Raw genomic sequence first — 22,340 nt, 5'->3', positions numbered from 1 at the left:
ATGTAATTTTATTTCATCATAATTCATGTAGTTGTGGTCGTTGGCAACAACCCCCCCCCCACTCAGGATCCATAGGGGGCCGCATGCGCGTTCCCATTTTCTCGGGAAAGGGGGTACTTTTTGACGATCTGTCTCGGGAACATTTTCCCGAGAAAATCGTAGAAAAGGGGGTATTTTTTGCTTGTTTTCCCGAGATTCTCAAAATAGGGGGTGTATTTCAAAACACTTCCCGAGATATACAAAAAAGGGGCGTTTAAAAGGAGTTCTAGACTGAAAAGTTCCCTAGATAGGGGGTGAAATTCATCGGAAAAGCCCGTGAAAGGGGGGGTTAAATTTTCTTCTTTTCCCTAGATAGGGGGGGTCAAAAAATGAGGGAACAAGCATAGCCCCCCCCTAAATATAGGGAGTGAGGGGGCCGGGGCAACAACATAACATTATGCCGGCCTCGTTTAAAGCGCGGTGGTCGTCGCGCAGCGCGTGTTCGAATTTCATGTAAATAAACAATGTATTTTACACGCGTTATATACGTCGCTATGAGCCCCATATCGAACAGGACGCGGCACGACGACTGCCGCCCTTTAAGAGATTTTAAGTTACTGGTGAGTGTGATTTGAAATACTTACTAAGATTCTTGGCCCTGTTCGACTCTATCACTGTCACCTGACTCTCTATACGTTTTCTCGCCCTCTCCAATTTGCTCAATACAGCGTTTTGCTCGGCAACTGATTGGCGTCGTTTTGTATGGAAATTGGCCTCGAAATCCGAAAAATCAAATTCCTCGTAGATATTCTCTTCATCTATTCCCTGTGTATGGAACATCGTGTCGTATTGTTAAGGACAACATTGGTCACGTATAATGATTGGTCGATAACGCACATTTCTAATCACCATATTCATGTTTTGTATAATTAAGATATTATTACTTTATTGGTTTCATACCTTGAATATCGTGTTACCTGCTGTCGTCATGGGAACCCAGTTAAACATGGGCAATGGTACATTGGCGTTGATTGGTTGTTTTCTTTTCTCGTCATTCAAACCTTGTGCCGATGGTGGCGGTGGTGGCGCTGGCGGTAAATTTCCAATACCTAGAACAGGATGCATGTGAACACATGTGGACTTTACTACTTTACAATATCGTATTTTTATCATATTATTTTGAAGGACGGCATTGCATGTCATAGTTTCGAAAGCGTAGAATGAACAACATAAGTCTCAGCAGTTTGTTTTGTTTTGCTTATTTTCATAAAAATAATACGATTGGCCTAAATAACGGTTGTCAAGGAGAGTGTCAACATTTTAGATCTTTAGATGGGAAATATGCAAATCATGACGGGTGCGAACGAGTGCTCCACATCAGCCAGTACGTTACCTGGCAATGGCGGAGGTACGGGTGGAGCATGTCGTTTACTCAGCTTCACTGATGGTTTACGCAACGGGGCTACATCGGGGTCATCGACGCCGCCCTCTACCGGAGTTTCTGTGTAGCGGTTTTCGACATCATCATAGATATCATCAGTTCTTGTAGACGCAATGCTTTCAGTCTCTGTTATATTGTTACCGTCTTCAATAGCCTGGTCCAGAGTATGAATTACAGCTACTTGCGTCTCGTCATAGAAGTTTTCGTCCACGTCTTTCTACAAAGATTCAGAAATTACTTTACGTTGACGTATCGACAATTACGGGGTACATAACGGTGACGTAACACATCGCGACGTCAACGTCATGGCGTTATTAATGTATTACTGTAGATGAAAACCACGTGACGATTTGGATAAATTACTATACTGTTGCACGGTGCAAAACCTTCAAGAATTGGGTCCAATATCATGGTAATACATTTTAGAGTAGACTCCGTAGAGTAAAAAAATTGCAATATGCAAGTATGTGTGTTAAAAAGGTATTAGGCGCATATGATTTTACAATGAATTCACGTCACCGTGTAGATATATATATATCACCATTATTATCAAAGTTACTGCAATAAATCAGCCTTCACGTGTGTGCTTTATTGTACAATGATTGAACTCGGATTGAGGATTCGTATCAATACTATATTCCTATTATTACTTCTATATAGGATGAAGTTATGAACAGCTGTACCCGAAATATTATTAAGAAAACTAACATGTCGTGTACTTACCGACACTGTCGTACCAAGTTTATCTTGTAACATGGCAATCTTAATCCGGTGTTCCTCGTTTTCGGCTTTTGCCTGGAGTTAAAGAGTACGTGGCGTTACAACGTAGAATTTCATGACTCTGAGACCATGGTACAAATTTGTCACGCTAAATTCTACAAACACGTCGATATCTGTTCTAGAAACAGATTTCTAACAAACGCTGCATATTCAGACGATTTGCGGCAAATTGTAGTACAAACAGCAACAGTCCAGCATTCGTAACTCCACGAAAGGTTTCTAAATAATGTCTTAATGATATTTACTGTAAAGCAGTAATGTTGAAAATGAAATTATATATATATATATATATATATATTTCTGTTCGCCTACTACAGTTATAAGCGATCTTTGTTACCTCAATGTATTTCTGCTTGTTGTTTGCATTTTCCATTTCCAATTTCTAAGGAGACAAAGTATAAAAATGACATAATTATATGAATGTGCATACACCAAAAAGTATAACAAACTTTCAAACAATACATTTAAGGATGAGACCCAGATTCGTGGCATATTTTTGGACATTTTTTGTGCGCATATTTTCAAATGTTGCAAGGTTGCCTTCACACTAGTAAAACAAAATAGTTAATTTTGTATTTAGAAAAGTGCTAAATATTAATAAAAATGCGACGATAAACAGCTACGAGTGTCATTGTGTTTCTGTGAACTTAACGACGAGACAAATTGAATATGAATACATAGTAGTTGATAGTCCTGTTTGGATTTGTAAATTGTGTCTTTCATAATCTAGTATTTACAAAGTGAAACAATACATCTCATACCAACCTGTATTTCTCGTTTCTGAATGTCTATCTGTCAAAGAAAAACAAAAGGGGTTTCATAAAATATCAACGGTGTAAATTCACGACACTATTCGCGTGGATTAGATTCGAATAAATTGTGGTCGTAAGTTGATAAGAGGGTATAGATGATACAGCCATGTTTTCAAGTTGGTAATGGTTCTAATAACTATAGCTGTCTTGGTTTTAGCATATCTTGATATCTGCGCTTTGTAAGGAACAGCTAAATAAACAAGACTCCTCGCTTCATTACAAGTAACATCGCATTCAAAAAGAAAGTTGACGGCAGAGATCTGAAATTTACCTCTGTCCTGAGTAGTTTATTTCTATTATCAAGTTCAGTGTAATCCTCGTGGAGACTTTCTATGTTAATGAACTTGGTGTGCCATCGTTCCAATTCCTGTGAAATGTCTTCATCGTACTCTCCTTGTAGCGACTGAAAATGAAGGTTAACTTCTCGTGTTAATTGTAAGTCACTAGATTCTTGTCGTCAGTAATAACTGGTATTCAAGTATTTCAATCAAAATTCAGGCTCAATTTATATTCGTCACGTGGTTTAGGCAGGGGATCATAATTCTTTAATTCCATGTGTTTGAACATATACTAATATGTAATGTACTGTGTTGTGTGGGATATTAGTGAAAAGAGGGCGGTGCGTACCCAGAAGGGTGAAATGTTCAGAATTCTTACCTCTTGTACTTTATAAGGATCAAACTTTGCAAGTTCGATTAACTCATATTGTAAATATACACGTTCATTCACAATGTCGGTGGAGTTCAATAGTTCATTGAGTAATCTGAGGCACGCCAGCTGCAGGAAAAATGCCATGAATTAAATGCTGTCAAAATTGACGTTAATATACCACACAGGAACCTGATGAATCGGGATTCATAAAAGTTAGATACATCATCGAAAATATAAAGTGCATAAACTTGATAAACGTTCACACGACAACTCTCTTTGTCAAAATAGAATATTACCTGGTAGTTTCTGTTTGGTGGATCGGCGTGAATAAGACTGATTAGTAACTTGAATCTAGTTGTTTCTCCCATTTTTAACTTCATGTACGTCATCATATTCATGACGTAATCGTGACCGTCTTTGTTGGTACATAAGATACGCAGGAGCTAGGAAAGAAACAAAAACGGTGGGAAAGGTTGATCGAATAAACCACCATAGAGATATACCATCAAAAATGACGGCCTCGGTCGTCGGAAGCAACGTATGGTAAGAGTGGCACAAAACGCGTCAGCGTCGTCACTAATGAATGACACGTTGTATGTTACATTTACAAGGTAGATCCGTCTCACTGACGAAATATTTACGCTATGAATTGTGGGTTACATTTACTAGGCAGATCCATCTCCAGTAACGGTATATTCACGCTACAACTTACATTTACTATTCCGATCCGTAGTTTCATTGAGTTGCTCATCAAGCATAAGAGGAATGTCTCCATCGATTTCTTGCTGGCGAGAACCAATCGTAAGGCTTCCTGTGAAATTAAACAAGAATATTTAGTGAGTGTTGCAAATTCTAAACAATTATGTGCCATGCGATCTCAGTGTTGTCCAATTAGATTCGCTAACGATTCCATATGTTCCTACTTACCTCGTTTGTTTCAACAATATCTATGATACACATTAAAGTATTCAGACTGTCTTTCTGTAAATAAACAAGGACATTGTACATTGTATCATTTCTATTTAGCGGCAGGGCGCGGACCATTGTAGTATCATTAAAGCTCAAATAATATACTGTAAAATGATTATATTTCACTGGGTCTAATTTTCACTGATTTAGCATTTCAGGCATATTCAGTGGGTTTTAAATAATTCACGGTTTTATCATTCAGATAATGTGTTCTATGCTAAATTTTACATATTCACTGGGTTTTAATTTAGCGCATTTTACAGTCAGCAAAATAAGCAAAATTAAAAGCCATTTTAACAGTATTCCAACCAACCCCGGCATTACATGTAGCGTTAATATTAGAAGAAGTTCAACAACGTCTTTCTTCGATCCCACTCACAATTATCAGATTTGCTATAATAACGAATGCTACATTGGCAGGACTGAGAGATTCGCATAACTGTTTAGAATTACCGGCTGTCTGCTGATGGTATCGCTGTATCGTTTTGGTATCGTGGTCGCAGAAGATTTCCTCGTTCCATGGGATGCAGCGAACGGTATCCCCTCGTTGTGATACAGTTGTATGTCATGCAGGAAGTCTATCAGCACTTCCATTCCATTGTTTGGTTCCGATATGAAGTCTATGAGAAACCTGGACAGATGCATTGAATATTAATAAAATAAAAGTTCATACACAAACCAAAAATAACACTGACATTTAAACTACTGCTGCTTACTTAAACACACCTTGCTAGCATTAACAACATCGCTCAATATGATATTTACACCAACAACAATGTTCAATTTGATGTAAATATTAACAACATCGCTCAATATGATATTTACACCAACAACAATGTTAAATTTAATGTAAATATTAACAACATCGCTCAATATGATATTTACACCAACAACAATGTTAAATTTAATGTAAATATTAACAACATCGCTCAATATGATATTTACACCAACAACAATGTTAAATTTAATGTAAATATTAACAACATCGCTCAATATGATATTTACACCAACAACAATGTTAAATTTAATGTAAATATTAACAACATCGCTCAATATGATATTTACATCAACAACAATGTTAAATTTGATGTAAATATTAACAACATCGCTCAATATGATATTTACACCAACAACAATGTTCAATTTGATGTAAATATTAACAACATCGCTCAATATGATATTTACACCAACAACAATGTTAAATTTAATGTAAATATTAACAACATCGCTCAATATGATATTTACATCAACAACAATGTTCAATTTGATGTAAATATTAACAACATCGCTCAATATGATATTTACACCAACAACAATGTTAAATTTAATGTAAATATTAACAACATCGCTCAATATGATATTTACACCAACAACAATGTTAAATTTAATGTAAATATTAACAACATCGCTCAATATGATATTTACACCAACAACAATGTTAAATTTAATGTAAATATTAACAACATCGCTCAATATGATATTTACACCAACAACAATGTTAAATTTAATGTAAATATTAACAACATCGCTCAATATGATATTTACATCAACAACAATGTTAAATTTGATGTAAATATTAACAACATCGCTCAATATGATATTTACACCAACAACAATGTTCAATTTGATGTAAATATTAACAACATCGCTCAATATGATATTTACACCAACAACAATGTTAAATTTAATGTAAATATTAACAACATCGCTCAATATGATATTTACATCAACAACAATGTTCAATTTGATGTAAATATTAACAACATCGCTCAATATGATATTTACACCAACAACAATGTTAAATTTAATGTAAATATTAACAACATCGCTCAATATGATATTTACACCAACAACAATGTTAAATTTAATGTAAATATTAACAACATCGCTCAATATGATATTTACACCAACAACAATGTTAAATTTAATGTACATGTAAATATTAACAACATCGCTCAATATGATATTTACACCAACAACAATGTTAAATTTAATGTAAATATTAACAACATCGCTCAATATGATATTTACACCAACAACAATGTTAAATTTGATGTACATGTATACAGCACTAACACAGTTAAGATTGATGTTAGAGGAAAGAAGACTACAAACGGTACTTACTGTGTATCAAAGTTACTGAGGTCGTCGCTGAGACTTTTGAGTATTTTTTGAACTGGTGTCAGTCCCTGTACTTGTTTCTTCGTTATCTTCTTTGTTGCGTGCAGCTTGGGATGCATGTGTCGCTTTAACTGCTCCACGTAAAAGTCAGCTGAGTTGGACGGTGCGGGCGCTGCCTATATGTGACACAAATTGAACTACCATTAAAGCGGTGGAGTCGTCACCTGCGCATGCGCCAGATGGCCATAGCGTGTCGTTGTTTACAAACAAGCGTCTACCCAGGAGCCTTTGCGTGCGCAGGTGACGATCCTCCCGAATTTATTAACTTGGACTACCAACGGACATAAACACTTACTCACTGGATACATCCAAACAAATACATATTTTCACTCATAAGACAAGTAAACCAATATTACAAACAACTTGGTTCATAAGTCACGAAAAGTAAACTTTCGACCAGATATACCAATAGGACAATTCATTTTAATAACATTATTATAGCTAGCCCGAGCAATTGTGAAAACTTTCTTGGGGGCGGCCATCCGGGTATTTTCACCACCTGGCAACCATCACGATGGAAACAGAAGCCAAAAACTGTGCTTTGGGAAAGTTGTTACCCCTACATGTACAACATATATGAGTTTGATCACTCAGGATTGTCTCATAGTTGAGTTTGTGCTGTTTTCTCAACTTTAGCTGCTTTCACCGGCACTTCAATCGGCGTTCCACAAAGCCCGTAGAAATATATGCCACAGTGCTGCACATCTTACCAATATAGAACGTTCTGTGACGTAGCTCCACCCCTGATAATACGGAGATCGATCAATTTGAAGGAGATCGATTGAGCGTAACCGCCACGGAAGTTCTAATAGAAACTTGCCAGAGCAGTGACAGAATACAGTTACATGTATATAGAAACATAACATCTAAAAAACGCCGAGTGGGTGAACAAAAAGAAGACATGAACTAACATATTATTAGAATCATACATAACGCTGAATCATAAAATACATAAACTTATTAGCACTCTTTCGAGTTAATTAAATTACTGTAGTTTGCCATGGAGACCCCATTGTACAGCAATACTCAAGTTGACTGCTGACAAAACTCCTATACAATGAACATTGGGTAATAATAGAATTGAAAGATTTACAGTTTAAATGGCTTCAATATTGCACCAGTTGCATGTTCCTATCTTTAACAGTGATTGAGATATCACGGTTATGCATATTTAATGAGATCACATGACCCTATATGGTAATCTGTTAAGTTAGCCATATCTGTTGTCCCATGGCTTCAATATTGCGCTGGTTGCATATCTCTATCTGTAACACTGCTTGAGATATTTCATACAGAATATACTCCCCTTTTCCCATGACGCTTTGCATGAAATGAGAAAACAGATATGAAAAAAAATACTAAAATCTTTTTCTAAAAAACGGCTTATCGCCTGGACTTGTCATTTTGGAAATAAATACTATGTCACATGATCTTTAAAAGTCATGTAGGGTTAGTGGATCAGTCAAAAAATATACAAATGAGATGCAAAACAAAATTTCGAAAAATTCTAGCAAAAAAAGTCACGTGACCGCTAAAGTTTTTTTTGACGAAATTTGTAGCCCTTGTCCCACTGCTGCAATCATAACTAACTGGAAGCACTCAGGCCCTCAGAAAGGTGTTTAATTCGGCATTGAAAATTTCGCCTTTAATCCAAGATGGCGGCCCGGTCATGTGACCTATGGCTCTGAACTTAGGATATGCACCAGATCTCATCCAACTTTACCATCTTGGCAAATATGAAAATGATCGGTCAAATAGTCTTGACTAAAAGCTTGAATAATAATAATAAAAGAATAATAATAAACGGAACGATTACAAGAGGTTTTCGACCCATCTGGGCTCGAAACCCTAATAACATAACAATGGACTAAAGTATGATGGGAAATGGACAGACCAAAAAAAATAGGGGATTGTGTGGATAGCTATATAGCTTCATTTTTGTAAATTCAAGCCAATTGGGGTGAGAGTACCAAGTTGTTTAATCCAGAAAGCTTCCCTAATCTTACTGTGTTGTGCGTTTCTGAAATATGATTCGATACCCGAAACTTTAAGATTTTCAATTGTGTGGTTATTGTATTGCATAAATATATGATGATTGTATCTCTTTGAATTACAATGTTCAGATTTGAATAGAATTGCATTATTTACTCTAGTGTGGATTGATCGGTGCCTATGACTTATCTGATATTTTTTTCTCTGATAATAATAAAGTTATTCCAAATCCACTGGTTCAGATAATCTTCCTCCTCATTGCTTTGACCAACCACAGAGCACGAATCGTTGAGTTTTTTTTTCTTCTGTCGACTAAATAACGAAAATAAAATAGTATGTACTAGTAAATAATTAAACAAGAGAATTACCTCATGGCGTATACTGACTTTATCGTTCACTACTCATATTATCCTATTAAAAATTATGTTTTCTCTTCCGACGATGACGTATCCGACCACGCGACCATGCGACATTGAAATAAGATTTTATTGGGCTTTCTTCTTTCTTTGTTAATTGTTATTATATTTTATTATTTATTATTTTTAGTTAATTCATTTACTTAATAGTTTATTTGTCTATATTCTGGCTGCGAACACCTCAACAATCTCCGAAAAGATCTCTTTCCTGTAGTTTCAAATAACATGGTTGCTAGGCAGACAATTGTCAACTATCAAAGTACACAAAGAAAACAATAGGCGTCACTGTTCCTTCTTTTTTTTTAGCTCCATGATCGAATTTCAGTGAACAATTGATTTAACATTGAGTTATGTCATAGTTTTGCAAAAGTGGGCGTGGTTTTTTAAATCATGGGCCATTAGACGTAGGTGTTTGGATACCTTTGACCAATCAGAATGACCAACGCAGAATGACCAACGACAATAAACTGGAACGCTGATTCAGCACTGCGCCGTATAAGAACAGTGACGGTCTCTCCGTTGATAAACTCGCGATCGTTCACGCGGTACGCGCCATACATTTAGTTTACGCATCTAAAAATGGAGTTTTTGGCCAAAATACTGTTCGTTATATTCTGTGTGGCAACAGTTGTCACTGTCGCTATAGGTAGCGATGATCAGAAAATAGGGACGGTGATTGGCATTGACTTGGGTACTACGTATTCATGGTAAGACGCTTATTTTTATCCATTGATTGGGTGTATGTTGCTTCGAGTATTAGTCTTGAATGTATTGATATATCGTCACGAACCAAGACTCTAATCTGTTGAATAACGGCAACTTCCTCGAAAATCGATGCAATCAAATCCTGGGGAATACCCTGTTAATAAAATGTACCGATCGTTCCTCCAGATTTCTATGTACCGCCAGTATTTCCAGACAGAATCCTGTGCCGATACAGCAAGCATGCGTAAATGAAAACCTCTTTTATAAAATAAAAAAGTACAGAAAATGTATAGTTATTCGCAGACTATATGTTTTTGTTAGTTGAATTTTTTTTCATTGTACGGCGGAATACCTTCTAAAATAACATTGTTTCTTAAAGTTAGAAGACGCTTTTGGTATTTCATTTCCCCGCGAACTAAAATCATCTCACACATCATATCCAGAAACGTTTTGTTTTTTACTAAATTTGTATTTTTTTTTGGTAAACACTGACCCACAATAGGACAGGTTTGTGAACTTGACATTTTGCCATTTGTCATTGGCTTGAACACACGACACATTTTCTTAACATCACCTGACGCGGTACCGTCGGTATTGTCTGACCTGAACATACATTATGATCTTTACCCATGTTTAGTGTTGGTGTTTACAAAAACGGTCATGTAGAAATCATAGCGAACGACCAGGGTAACCGTATCACTCCGTCCTACGTGGCATTTACGGAAGATGAAGGTCGTCTGATCGGCGATGCTGCCAAGAATCAACTGACGTCCAACCCTGAAAGCACTGTGTTTGGTGTGAAGAGACTGATTGGACGTACTTGGGATGACCCGTCAGTTCAGCGCGATATCAAATATTTTCCGTTCAAGGTACGAGTATATAACAAAAAAACTTCCGTATCCAAAACAAAGCTTGTTGTAATCGAAGAAACGAAAAGAAACGAAACGGGGTGACACACATAATAAAAAAAATAAACCCCGACAACACTGTGTTGATGTAAAGTGATTTATTGGACGTACTTGGGATGACCCGTCAGTTCAGCACGATGTCAAATTTTTCCCGTGCAAGGTACGAGTATATACCAAAACAACTCCCGTATCCAAAACAAAGCTTATCGTAATCGAAGAAACGAAACATAACGGAGTGACACACATACAAAAACGTAATCAGAGAAAATGGGTTTTATACGTACAATATTTACAAAATATTTGCCGAAAATAACAATATTTTAATTAGTAAAATACTTCAAGCAAGTTTAAAAGTGACGGACCACAACTCATTGGCTGTTCAACGTGTTTTTGATTGGTTGGCTGTATGGCCTTATGCGATCTGGATTCATTGATTATGATAAATACTGGAACAACTTATAGGTCATGCGTTTATATTGTGTTGTCTTCACGTCTGTTATAGGTATTAAACATAAACGACAAACCTCAAATTGTGGTGTCAATTGGCAACATGTCAAAAATATTGACAGCAGAAGAAATAAGCGCTATGATGCTTGGCAAAATGAAAGAGATAGCGGAGGGATATCTGGGTGAAACCGTCCATAGTGCTGTAGTAACTGTGCCTACTTACTTTAACAATGCTCAGCGCCAAGCTACAAAAGATGCTGGAACTATCGCTGGTCTCAACGTAATTAGAATTATCAACGAACCGTGAGTAATTTGTACGCACACCAACACTTGAAAGGAAGAAAGGCATATTCCAGTAATGAAACACTGTAAAAACTATCACTATTTCTTTATTTAATCTCAGTACTGCGGCTGCCATTGCATATGGAATGGATAAAATGGAAGATGAGAATAATATCATGGTGTTTGATTTGGGAGTTGGAACTTTCGGTGTATCACTTTTGACAATTGATAAAGGTGTGTTTGAAGTCTTGGCAACAAATGGCGACACCAACCTAGGTTAGTATTGAGAGTCGGTTTGCGTTTTTGTGTACTTCAGAATGTTGGAACCTGGAATAAAATATTTACTTCGTTATAATACAGGTGGTGAACATTTTGATCATCGTGTGATGAAACACTTTGTTAAACTGTACAAGAAGAAGACAGGAAATGACGTCAGTAAAGACACTCGAGCTATGCAGAAACTCCGCCGTGAAGTTGAAAAGGCCAAGCGTGCGTTGAGCTCTAATCATCAAACCCGTCTATATATTGAGTCATTTTATAAAGGCAATGTTTTTTAAGAAACCCTGACAAGAGCCAAGTTTGAAGAGCTGAATTTAGTAAGCGTTTTAACATTCACTATTTCATGTTTAAATTTTTTGGGGTATATTAAAAGCAGACTAATATAATGTACCGGTGATCGTATTAGCTATCTCACAATAAATCGAATTTTGAATTGTCAACATTTTACTGGACGTTCTTAACCGATGTATCGATTGACCGTGGCAACTGAAAAAAGCGGATTATTCATCTCACTCACTGTCGTCAACCAACAATTAGTTTACAAACTGTATTGGACACTTAAGCATCGTCTGCTTCAAGGGTTAATGCGTCAATATGGTGCAGACATGCCGTAATGTCACCGATCATACCACGGGAGGTATGAACATGTTCATTCCAACAAAATACTGATCTTAATCTGACCTTGCATCTTATTCAGGATTTGTTCACATCTACATTGAAACCTGTTCAATCAGTCATTGACGACTCATGCTTACAGAGACAAGATATCAATGAAATCGTTCTCATTGGTGGATCCACTCGTATCCCCAAAATACAACAGTTGGTGACAGAATTTTTCGATGGAAAAGAGCCATCTCGTGGTATAAATCCTGACGAAGCTGTTGCCTATGGGGCTGCGGTACAGGGTGGCATACTAGGTAGAGACATGTGGACAAGTAAGTTTATAATAGTAGATGCAATTTATTATTATTATTTGTAGATTTTTCTTTTTTGGACAGCTAAATATAAAATATTTGCGTTATTACAAAGAAGAAGTTGATGACGTGAGGTGACGTCACCTTGAATGGATGGTTTTTATTTACGGTGGTAGTGGAGTTTGTAGTTATTGTAGAATCGACTGATTTTATATTCATTGTCATAGTTTTTCTTTCTTGATTTCAGAGGACTTTGCAGTTTTGGATATCACTTCATTGTCTCTAGGAATTGAAACTGCTGGCGGTGTACTGACCAAACTTATTCCCAGAAATACTCCAATCCCGACGAGAAAGTCACGAATCTTCTCTACGGTTGCACAGAACCAGCCATTAGTCTCGATTAGAGTATTTGAAGGCGAACGTCCGATGACGAAAGATAATCACTTGTTGGGTACATTTGTTTTTAATGGCATCCCGCCTGCACCACGTGGTGTGCCACGAATTAAGGTAATGTTCGAGGTAGATGTTAACGGTATACTGAGGGTGACTGTGAATGACAAGGGCACGGGATATAAAGACAAAATTACAATCGACAACGATCAAAATAGACTTTCACCTAGAGATATTCAAAGAATGGTCGAAGAGGCCGAACAATTCGCGAAGGAAGACATCAAACTCAAAGAAAGAATTGAAGCAAGGAATGAGCTCGAAGGATATGCTTATTCTTTGAAGAAACAAGTCAACGATGAGCTGAAATTTGGCGGCAAGCTGACAGGCGAGCAAAAGAATATTATTGCTCGGTCCTGCGATGGTCAAATTGAATGGCTCGAGTATAATCCTAGTGCAAACACGGAGAGTATCAAGGCGCGTCAAAAAGAATTAGAAGATACTGTGCGCCCAATTATCAGTGGAATCTACGCACCTACTCCATTCGGAGAAGAGGAAGAATACTGGAATAGAGACGAACTATAGAGTTATTGTTAAATAGCTGGGCACATATTTCAACATTGTTTTGTCTACTTGTCGTAAACGTCAATTATAATAGAGGAATGTAGGTATAAACATAACATTACAATAAATGCCAACGTCATAGTCTTCCATTTGTTACGTCATAGTTTTGTTATTGGTACGTCATAGTTTACTCATTGCTACGTTATAGTCGTTTCCATGCAAAGATTACAGCCGCATTGATTATAATATTATAATATGAGATGTTTTAGTTTTGTTACCTTTGACTTGTGTTTTTTGTGCATTATGAATTTTTGCGTGTTATGAATTAACATAGATGACAATTTTTGATTGCCAAATAGTGTTTTTTGTGTGTATTTTGTATTTCAAACATTTTTATTATTTAGTATTGCATAAATATATGATGATTGTACCTCTTTGAATTACAATGTTCAGATTTGAATAGAATTGCATTATTTACTCTAGTGTTGATTGGTCGGTGATATTTTTTTTCTCTGATAATAATAAAGTTATTCCAAATCCACTGGTTCAGATACTCTTCCTCCTCATTGCTTTGACCAACCACAGAGCACGAATCGTTGAGTTTTTTTTCTTCTGCCGATTAAATAACGAAAATTAATAGTATGTACTAGTAAATAATTAAACAAGAGAATTACCTCATAGCGTGTACTTACTTTATCGTTCACTACACACATTATCCTATAATTCCAACATTGTGTTCTCTCCTCCGACGATGACGTATCCGGCCACGTCAATAACAACATTTATTATACATATGTCACCGTAATGCCATAAGTTACAGCGTGCCGTAATTTTGCGGTATTTTACGGGGTATTTACATCCTACCACATTAGGAAATGCAAATTCTAAATATGGAATGATTACGCGCGTAAGCGTCCTCTAATAATAAAAACAAACATGGCTGCCAAAGAAGTTCGTTGATTCTGTTCTAAACATTTTAGATTTCAGCATTCCCATGATGTATCATTGGTAAGAAAAGATGTATAATAATAAGGTTATTACGAAGATATTTCAAATTATGCACTCAGACAGTACGTTGTTGCCACATGCAGTCAGCTGGCGCAAACGTGATAATAAAATAAATACGATATTTACTATGTGGGGGCCGCCATCTTGAATGCAGCATAAAACTTGTCTCTTACTAGTATTTAGTTTTATGCTGCATTCAAGATGGCGCCCCCCATAGTAAATATCGTATTTATTTTATTATCACGTTTGCGCCAGCTGACTTTGACTGCCACTGTACTGTCTTCGTGCATACTTTGAGGTATCTTCGTAATAACCTTATAGTATATTACAGTACTATGCGACACCAATCTGATAAAAAATAACATTTTGTTGGGTTTTCTTCTTTGTTTTTTATTCTTTTAATTGTTAATTTGTTATTATTATTTTAATATTTTTTTATTTTAGTTAATTTATTTACTTAATAATTTTATGCCTAGCACAAAAGCATTGGAAATAGTGGTTAGTTGAAATTCCATTTTTAACCACAAATGACAAAAATATTTGCCAAAATTAGAGAATTAAAGATATGGCCATGGGATGAACAAATCTAGTAGATGTCAACACAAGGTACACACACACCACGTATCAAAGCATTCAGGCTATCGGTTTTGAAGAAGAAGTCGAAAATGGAATTTTTTACCAAAAATGACCATTTTAAATTAGTCTAAACGGAAATCAGGTCGGGTCGTAACAGCCGCTTTTTTCAATAATGGAAAAAATGGCTGTTACGACCCGACCTAATTTCAGTTCGGTAAAATAGGGTAACTCGCAAAGGATGGAACTGTAGCTCCATGGTTTCGCGTTAACACCACGACGAACGAAATAACAGACAGCGAAACCAAGTGGGCTACAGAACTGCAGCTCGGTCCAACCACGGTTTCGTTCAACAGCAAACTGCAACCGTGACCTCTGCGGTTGACCCACACAATCTCAACTTTCGGAAAAGACTTCTGCCAGTCACTAAATTCCACGCAAACACGATTTCGTCTGTCCCAAGAGTTCCACAACACCCATAACCACTTTAGTTCAGTCTTTGGAAGGAATTCAGTCGATTTAACAGGAGAATTGACAACACAGGGACGCACAGACTTATTCATAAACAAAGTTATTGCAACGCCATACTATAGATGGCGCTCTCACTATATACCGCCACAGTAGAGTTTTGGGGGGCAAATTCGCACAATTTTTGGCAGAGCGACTTCCCATGAACAAATTACCATCTATACTCATCAAGGCATCCACACACCATAAATCGAGTCAAACGGTTAGGCGGTTTTTGAGAAGAAGTCGTGCACAGACAGACAGACAGACAGATAGACAGGTAGACAGATAGACGGACGACAGACGCAAGACTGAAACCCATCCCATAGGCTCAGCCAAAAAAGCCAAATTAGATCTGAATTTTAATTTTGCGATGCTACAATAAAAATCAGAATAAATGCTTACTATAAACAACTCGAATCCAATAAATAAATAAATAAATAAATAAATAAATAAATAAATAAATAAATAAATAAATAAATAAATAAATAAATAAATAAATAAATAAATAAATAAATAAATAAATAAATAAATAAATACTCATATTTGTTATCATAGAAATTATATGCATGGGTGCGAATGCAGATAAGGAATCGTTGATGGCAATATGTATCACGTATATTCCCACGTAAAACGTGCCCATACATGTACTTTGAAATACTTAGGGTGGGTAGAAGAGTCAACAGTTATTCAATGTTTCCAAAATCAAAGATTGCAACTGCCACCCTCTCTTTAAAATCATTTTCTGGTTTACGACAATGCTACCTTAGTTTATTTGGTGAAAATTGGCTTGCAATAATATTCGTTACCGAATGTTGCTCACCAAACAATCTCAGTATGTCCATGACCATTTTTTATACACCCATCGCGTGAAAAGCAAACTTGGAAAGTCCATGTGTATCCCCATAATGCCAAGCGTCGCGTGGTTCAATTGTGGTTATTCATGTGTGCACGTTTTTTTTTTTTTTTTTTTTTTTTAAAGTAACTGTGGTGTATGTGTCCTTGGGTGATTGATATTATCTTGCATTTGCCCTTCACTATTGTAGGTGGGGATGACGGTTATAAACATTGAAATACGTACGTAGATGCGCGGACATACGACGGAAGTAGGAAAGAGATGATAATACCATCACAAAATCATACAAAAATACACGAGAGGGAATTAACAATATATAAAGAGAACAAATATTACTAGGGGGTCGTTTTTGTACATATAAACTCCGCTGACCATTTTTCGCAATATGCCAATTATAATATTGGTGCTTTGTGTAAACACGGTCTTTTTCATTAACCATGATATAATCCGAGACTTTCGCTTCACTCTCAAAATTGCCCGGTTTATTGTCTGATGATTGTCCATTCTACTTAATTGTAGTCTTACCGTCGTTTACAGTATCTCACCGAGCGACATACTATTTATACATTAATATTTCGCTTTCAAGTTATCTCACTAATATCATTGACCCTGGCCTTTATCATGCCAGGCTGGATGAAAACATTGCACCAAATCAGGCAGCGCAATACAAGTTTCATATATGTACAAATGCTCGAGACGAAATATGATCTGTTATTCTTAACTGTTTATTCAACTTAAACAGTGACAATAGCGTCCCTATACCAAGTAAAACTATCGACATCTGAAATATCCATCGGTAAAACATGACCATATATAAATAGTTGTCCAACAGTGTCCATCTGTTGTACAATTTCGACGGAATGAAATTAAATTTATTTTTCATAGTTTTTCAAGTCCAAAAAATTCTACGCGACTGTGTCGGGATTCAGTGCTCGACTGGCGCGCCAACTGTGCTCTTATTTGTTCCATTCCAGTGACTGACACCTACTAGTAACTCCAACTTTTGATAAATTACTTTTTGTGATTTAAAATGTCAAAATGAAGTTATGTCCAACTCAGTGTTCTTATTTACAATAAACATTCTTTATTGAAAACAATATTGAGCGAAAATTTTGAACCGTTTCTGATCGAGCGCTGAGTAGGAAATTTCCGTTCATAGCAATATGGCGATTGGCCTCCGTCTGGCACCACTATCCACTATGATGCAGCTAAAATGCTATTATTAAAACAATATATATGATAAAATCACCATAGTTTGTATTTTGACTACATATCACGATTTTTCACTGTTAAGGTGAACTTATCACAATTTCGCATTTTCACTATAGCAATAAATGTGGATTCTTGGCATGGCAATTAGATAGTTTGGCGACGACGACGGGCAAACATTATGCACACAATGTATGTCACGGGAGAAATGCTGTCCTTTAAATAATACACATTTGTTTAACAACTAAAAACATGTTTATGTGGTTATAAAACAACGTTTCAAATCCATAAATGTTATTTTGTGTATCATATTCTAAGTACATTCCACCCAAATCGCATTTTTATTGGAATACTGTGGCAAATACCTTTGAAAAGTGTGACGTAGATCGACAATGAATGCTGTTCTCGGCAGGGCAGTTTTGGCCGTTGCAAATCGCTGCAAGATCGTACTAAGACGATCTTCCCCTTATTTTAAAGTGTCGAAAATGTAATTTTTGAGCTGTCTAAGATATTTTAATCGAAATTTAGGGGTAAAAGTGAAAATCTAGTATTTTTGGCGGGCTAGCTCCAGCAGCACAAGATGGCGGATGGTGAATGATGTGCTTGTTACCCTTTTTTGATTAGACCACGAACACAGTGAGAAAACACCAGAAATTAAACACCCTCGCCCAAAATGAAGAGGATATAATAGAGTTTCTATCAAACCCAACTTTTGTTGAACCACATAAACGAAACACGAAAAGTGACACGTTGAATTCGAAGTATGCGATTTGCAAGAACAAAGTTACGGTAAAAAAATCAAGCGCAATCCATGAATATTGGACACCAAGGAGTGTTACAAATCTCAAATGAAAGCCCGATATCTCATCTTTTCAGTCGCCTAAAAATGCTTCGCCAACTAGTGGTTTATTTGCGTATATTATGGGTGTAGTTAGAGTAACAAGCACATAGCTACACACAAGCAGCCATTTTCATGGCGAACTTCCAGTCTATGTTATGATGCTCTCTCCGACGTCCGCACACACTCTATTTATTTCAACGGCGGTCCCGGTTCGGTTCAATCAGCTTCATTCTTCTGTTACGTAGTATTGTATCCAGAGAGGACTCAGAAACAATTCAACATGTCCGACGCCGCCGTAGCTAAACCCGTCAAGGCAAAGAAGCCCAGAAAGCCAAAGGCACCAGCAGCTCACCCAAAATACAGCGAGATGATCGTAAAGGCCATTGAAGCACTCAAGGAACGGGGTGGTTCATCCCGCCAGGCCATTCTGAAATACATCATCGCTAACTACAAAGTTGGCGATGCTAAAGTTGCTAACGTACATCTCCGATTGGCACTCAAACGTATGGGAACCAGCGGTGCCCTAAAACACACGAAGGGGAAGGGAGCATCTGGTAGTTTCCGTGTCGGCGAGAAAAAGGCACCAAAGAAAAAGGCAGTGAAGAAACCCAAGGCAAAGAAACCCAAGAAGCCTAAGGCAAAGAAACCAAAGGCAGCTGCAAAGAAGCCAAAGGCAAAGAAAGTCAAGAAACCAGCAGCGAAAAAAGCGAAGAAACCAGTAGCAAAGAAAGCCGCCAAACCAAAGGCAGCAAAACCCAAGAAGGTGAAGAAGCCCGCGAAGAAAGCTGCTGCCAAGAAGTAAACCAGACTTTTATATCATAGACTCTGACTATCTTATTTTGATATCGTCTATCCGCGAGGATTTATATATATATATCTATATATACTGTATATATTAGAGTATTTTAATATTCGTTCACACAATGGAGCCAAGCTCTCTATTCGCACAAAACTGTAATTCGAGTTCACTCGTAGCTCGTGCTGTAGTAGTAACTTGTGTGTATTTTGCTTAAACTAGTGACCGCTAAAAACAAGCTGGATCCGTTCCACAATATATATATTCCGTTGATAATCTCTGTTGTCAATCTCTACTATGAGAAAGGCGCAGAGATATTTCAAGAACTTTATATGAAATAATTTTTATTTAATATGTGTCATGTATGACATTGTTTCACCGGGAAACTAAACCTTTTTTCAGTGTTATTTTTTATTAAAAAACATCTTCACATCGAATTTAATTTGTTTGTATTTATTATTTGTGTGTGTTAGTATTTGAAGGTGTGTTTGTGTGCCCTTTATTTTTATACGAGTTGCCATAACGTTTCCCTCCAAAATTTCAAAAGAAGCCACCGTCGTAACCTTTCATTAGTATGTAAATACTCCCTGACCTTACTGCTACGTGTAGACACCATTCATTAAGTATGTACTCCGCATATCTATTTGCATCACAACAGTATGCATATACCTAGACCCACTATTGGCATGGCAACACTATGCAAATAGGTAACCATACCCACTTTTGGCATGGCAACACTATGCAAATATACTTCCCGCTTACCAATTAGCATGAGATTCCCTCGTTTTTTTCAGTGACTTGACCGACAAAAGGTCAAGTATTTTGTTTTGCCCAGGTAGGCACATAGTTTGTCCCACTCCGTTTGTGGTGTGGTGGAAAAGGACATGGAACAAATTTACCATTTGAACGTGGAGAATTTTCGTCAAAATGTGTTCCATATTTTTATTGAGCCTGTTTTTCTTCTCATCTCCACACCATACTTCCGAATGATCAGATGCTGTCTAAATTCCGGCTGTAACCGGGGGATATTTTCATGATGTTGAGAGTAATTTTCACAGCATATGGTGCGAGTACAATATATTTGAACTGCGCGGAGACAAAGAAAATAAAGTACTAGATAGACACGTGCTCGTCACGATAAATTTCGAAAATATACTAAATTTTCATATATAAACACAACATAATTTTTTTTTAAAATATAATTATAACAAACAGAAGTTCCTTTGGCTGAATGGCAAATACATATACACAAATTGTTTTAGCAAATAATTTTGGTCCCCGTCACTATAAATTCGGTGATTTTGAAATCCGATGCCAAGGTCACATCATGGAAAATAATGAGAAAACTTCGCCGTATAGCAAGGTGGCGACAGCGTGAATGTGACATCATATTTGAACCTGGCACGTATTATGGCATAATTTTATGTGTATTATGATTAGTAACGTACTATGAGTTAATATTTTCTGTGAATAGTGATATTATACAGTTCTACATTGCGTTTGTCGTATTATGAGAACGCCTTTATATCAGTGTCGTGATATAACAATAATTATAATAACTTTATTACGCAACTTAACCATCTGTGGGTTTAGTAAGGTAAAAAATAATTACAATAGACAAAGAAAATAAGACACACTAAAACACTAAAATTAAAATGCACTGAAATTCAACATAGAAAGAAATACAAATTAGAAAATCTTAGAAAAATTGATTAAACAGCAGCAAGGTTCTCCCAGACCACAGTTACATATTTAACTTTTAGAAAATTGTATTTTTTAAATAATATGACAAAGCCATATTATTTCCCATTATTTTCACAAAGCTTTCCATTCTGGACAAGTCATTAATTTTTATTTTAAAATACTTCAAGACATGTTTTCTCTCTACTTCATAGAAAATGCAATCTAAGATGAAATGCATTTCATCTTCAATTTGATCTGAATTGCATTTTTTGCAAGTTCTTTCATTTTCTGGGGTTTTTGGTCTTTCTTCCCAATTCAATTCCAAGGTTGTGGTCACTGAGCCTGAACTTTGATTACACTCTATGTTGGCTGATTTTTTTTCATTTTATTTAGATAGTTTTCTAATTCAAATTTCTGTTTAAATATACTATATGTTCTAAGTTTGTTCCCCTCTTTTTTATTTAACTGTTTTCTCCATGATTGAATAAATTCATTTGATAGCTTTGTTTTTACAACATTGGTTAGTTGATTAATATTGTTGATCTTGTAAGTTTCTTTTATTTTAGACAAGTTTTTTTCTCCAAAAATTGTTTTTATTTGAGTAATTCAGGTAGAATTATTTTGTATTTCCTTTAATGCACATTTTAATATGTGATTTTCAGGAAGCAAACTTATTCTGTACAAGTATTTAACCTTTGAAACCATTGCATTTATTCTTACTGGTAATCTACCTAGTTCACCCCTTATACCAACTGATGGTGTAAATTTACTAACACCAAGAATAAAACGATAATAATTATTACAAACTTGCTCTAGGTTATTTGTGTCATTTGTTAGTTCACCTGCCCAAATTTCTGACCATACATTAGAATGGGTGTAACCAACTGATCAAATAATTTTAAACACAATGAAGTTAAAATCATTTTATGATCCAGTATAGTTTGTCTAATGGCAAATATTGTCTTCATTGCTTTATTTTTTAGCATACAATGGTTTGTTTTAAATTTTCCATTCGGAGTGAATATCATACCCAAATAACAGAACTCCTTGACTGGTGTTATGTTTTTACCATTTACAATAAAAGTTTGGTTTTTCAGTACTCTGTTATTTGTGTTGAATATTATCACTTCATGACTTTTTAATCTCTTCGTTCAACACTG

At 36.2% G+C, this 22,340-nt stretch overlaps 2 protein-coding genes across 2 annotated transcripts in view; one reads left to right on the top strand and one right to left on the bottom strand.

Annotated features, from left to right (window-relative positions):
* LOC100375412 (formin-like protein 3) overlaps positions 1–22,340 on the bottom strand; it is a 37,472-nt gene that overhangs the window by 7,633 nt on the left and 7,499 nt on the right. The window contains exons 4-16 of the mRNA XM_085502837.1: positions 6,757–6,929; positions 5,086–5,263; positions 4,591–4,644; positions 4,376–4,474; positions 3,960–4,106; positions 3,670–3,789; positions 3,284–3,415; positions 2,966–2,992; positions 2,538–2,582; positions 2,144–2,215; positions 1,373–1,637; positions 940–1,088; positions 624–804 (exon numbers count right to left, since the gene is read on the bottom strand). Coding sequence (XP_085358963.1) covers positions 624–804; positions 940–1,088; positions 1,373–1,637; positions 2,144–2,215; positions 2,538–2,582; positions 2,966–2,992; positions 3,284–3,415; positions 3,670–3,789; positions 3,960–4,106; positions 4,376–4,474; positions 4,591–4,644; positions 5,086–5,263; positions 6,757–6,929 — 1,642 coding nt within the window. The remainder of the gene's footprint in view (positions 1–623; positions 805–939; positions 1,089–1,372; positions 1,638–2,143; positions 2,216–2,537; positions 2,583–2,965; positions 2,993–3,283; positions 3,416–3,669; positions 3,790–3,959; positions 4,107–4,375; positions 4,475–4,590; positions 4,645–5,085; positions 5,264–6,756; positions 6,930–22,340) is intronic.
* On the top strand, positions 18,899–19,939 carry LOC100367571 (histone H5-like). Its single transcript, XM_002734852.4, has one exon. The coding sequence runs from the start codon at positions 18,982–18,984 to the stop codon at positions 19,501–19,503; it is 522 nt and encodes a 173-aa protein (XP_002734898.1). The 5' UTR covers positions 18,899–18,981; the 3' UTR covers positions 19,504–19,939.

Source organism: Saccoglossus kowalevskii, chromosome 8 (genome assembly GCF_978046115.1).
Source record: "Saccoglossus kowalevskii chromosome 8, keSacKowa6.1, whole genome shotgun sequence".
NCBI lineage: Eukaryota > Metazoa > Hemichordata > Enteropneusta > Harrimaniidae > Saccoglossus > Saccoglossus kowalevskii.
This window is presented reverse-complemented; position numbering and strand designations above follow the sequence as displayed.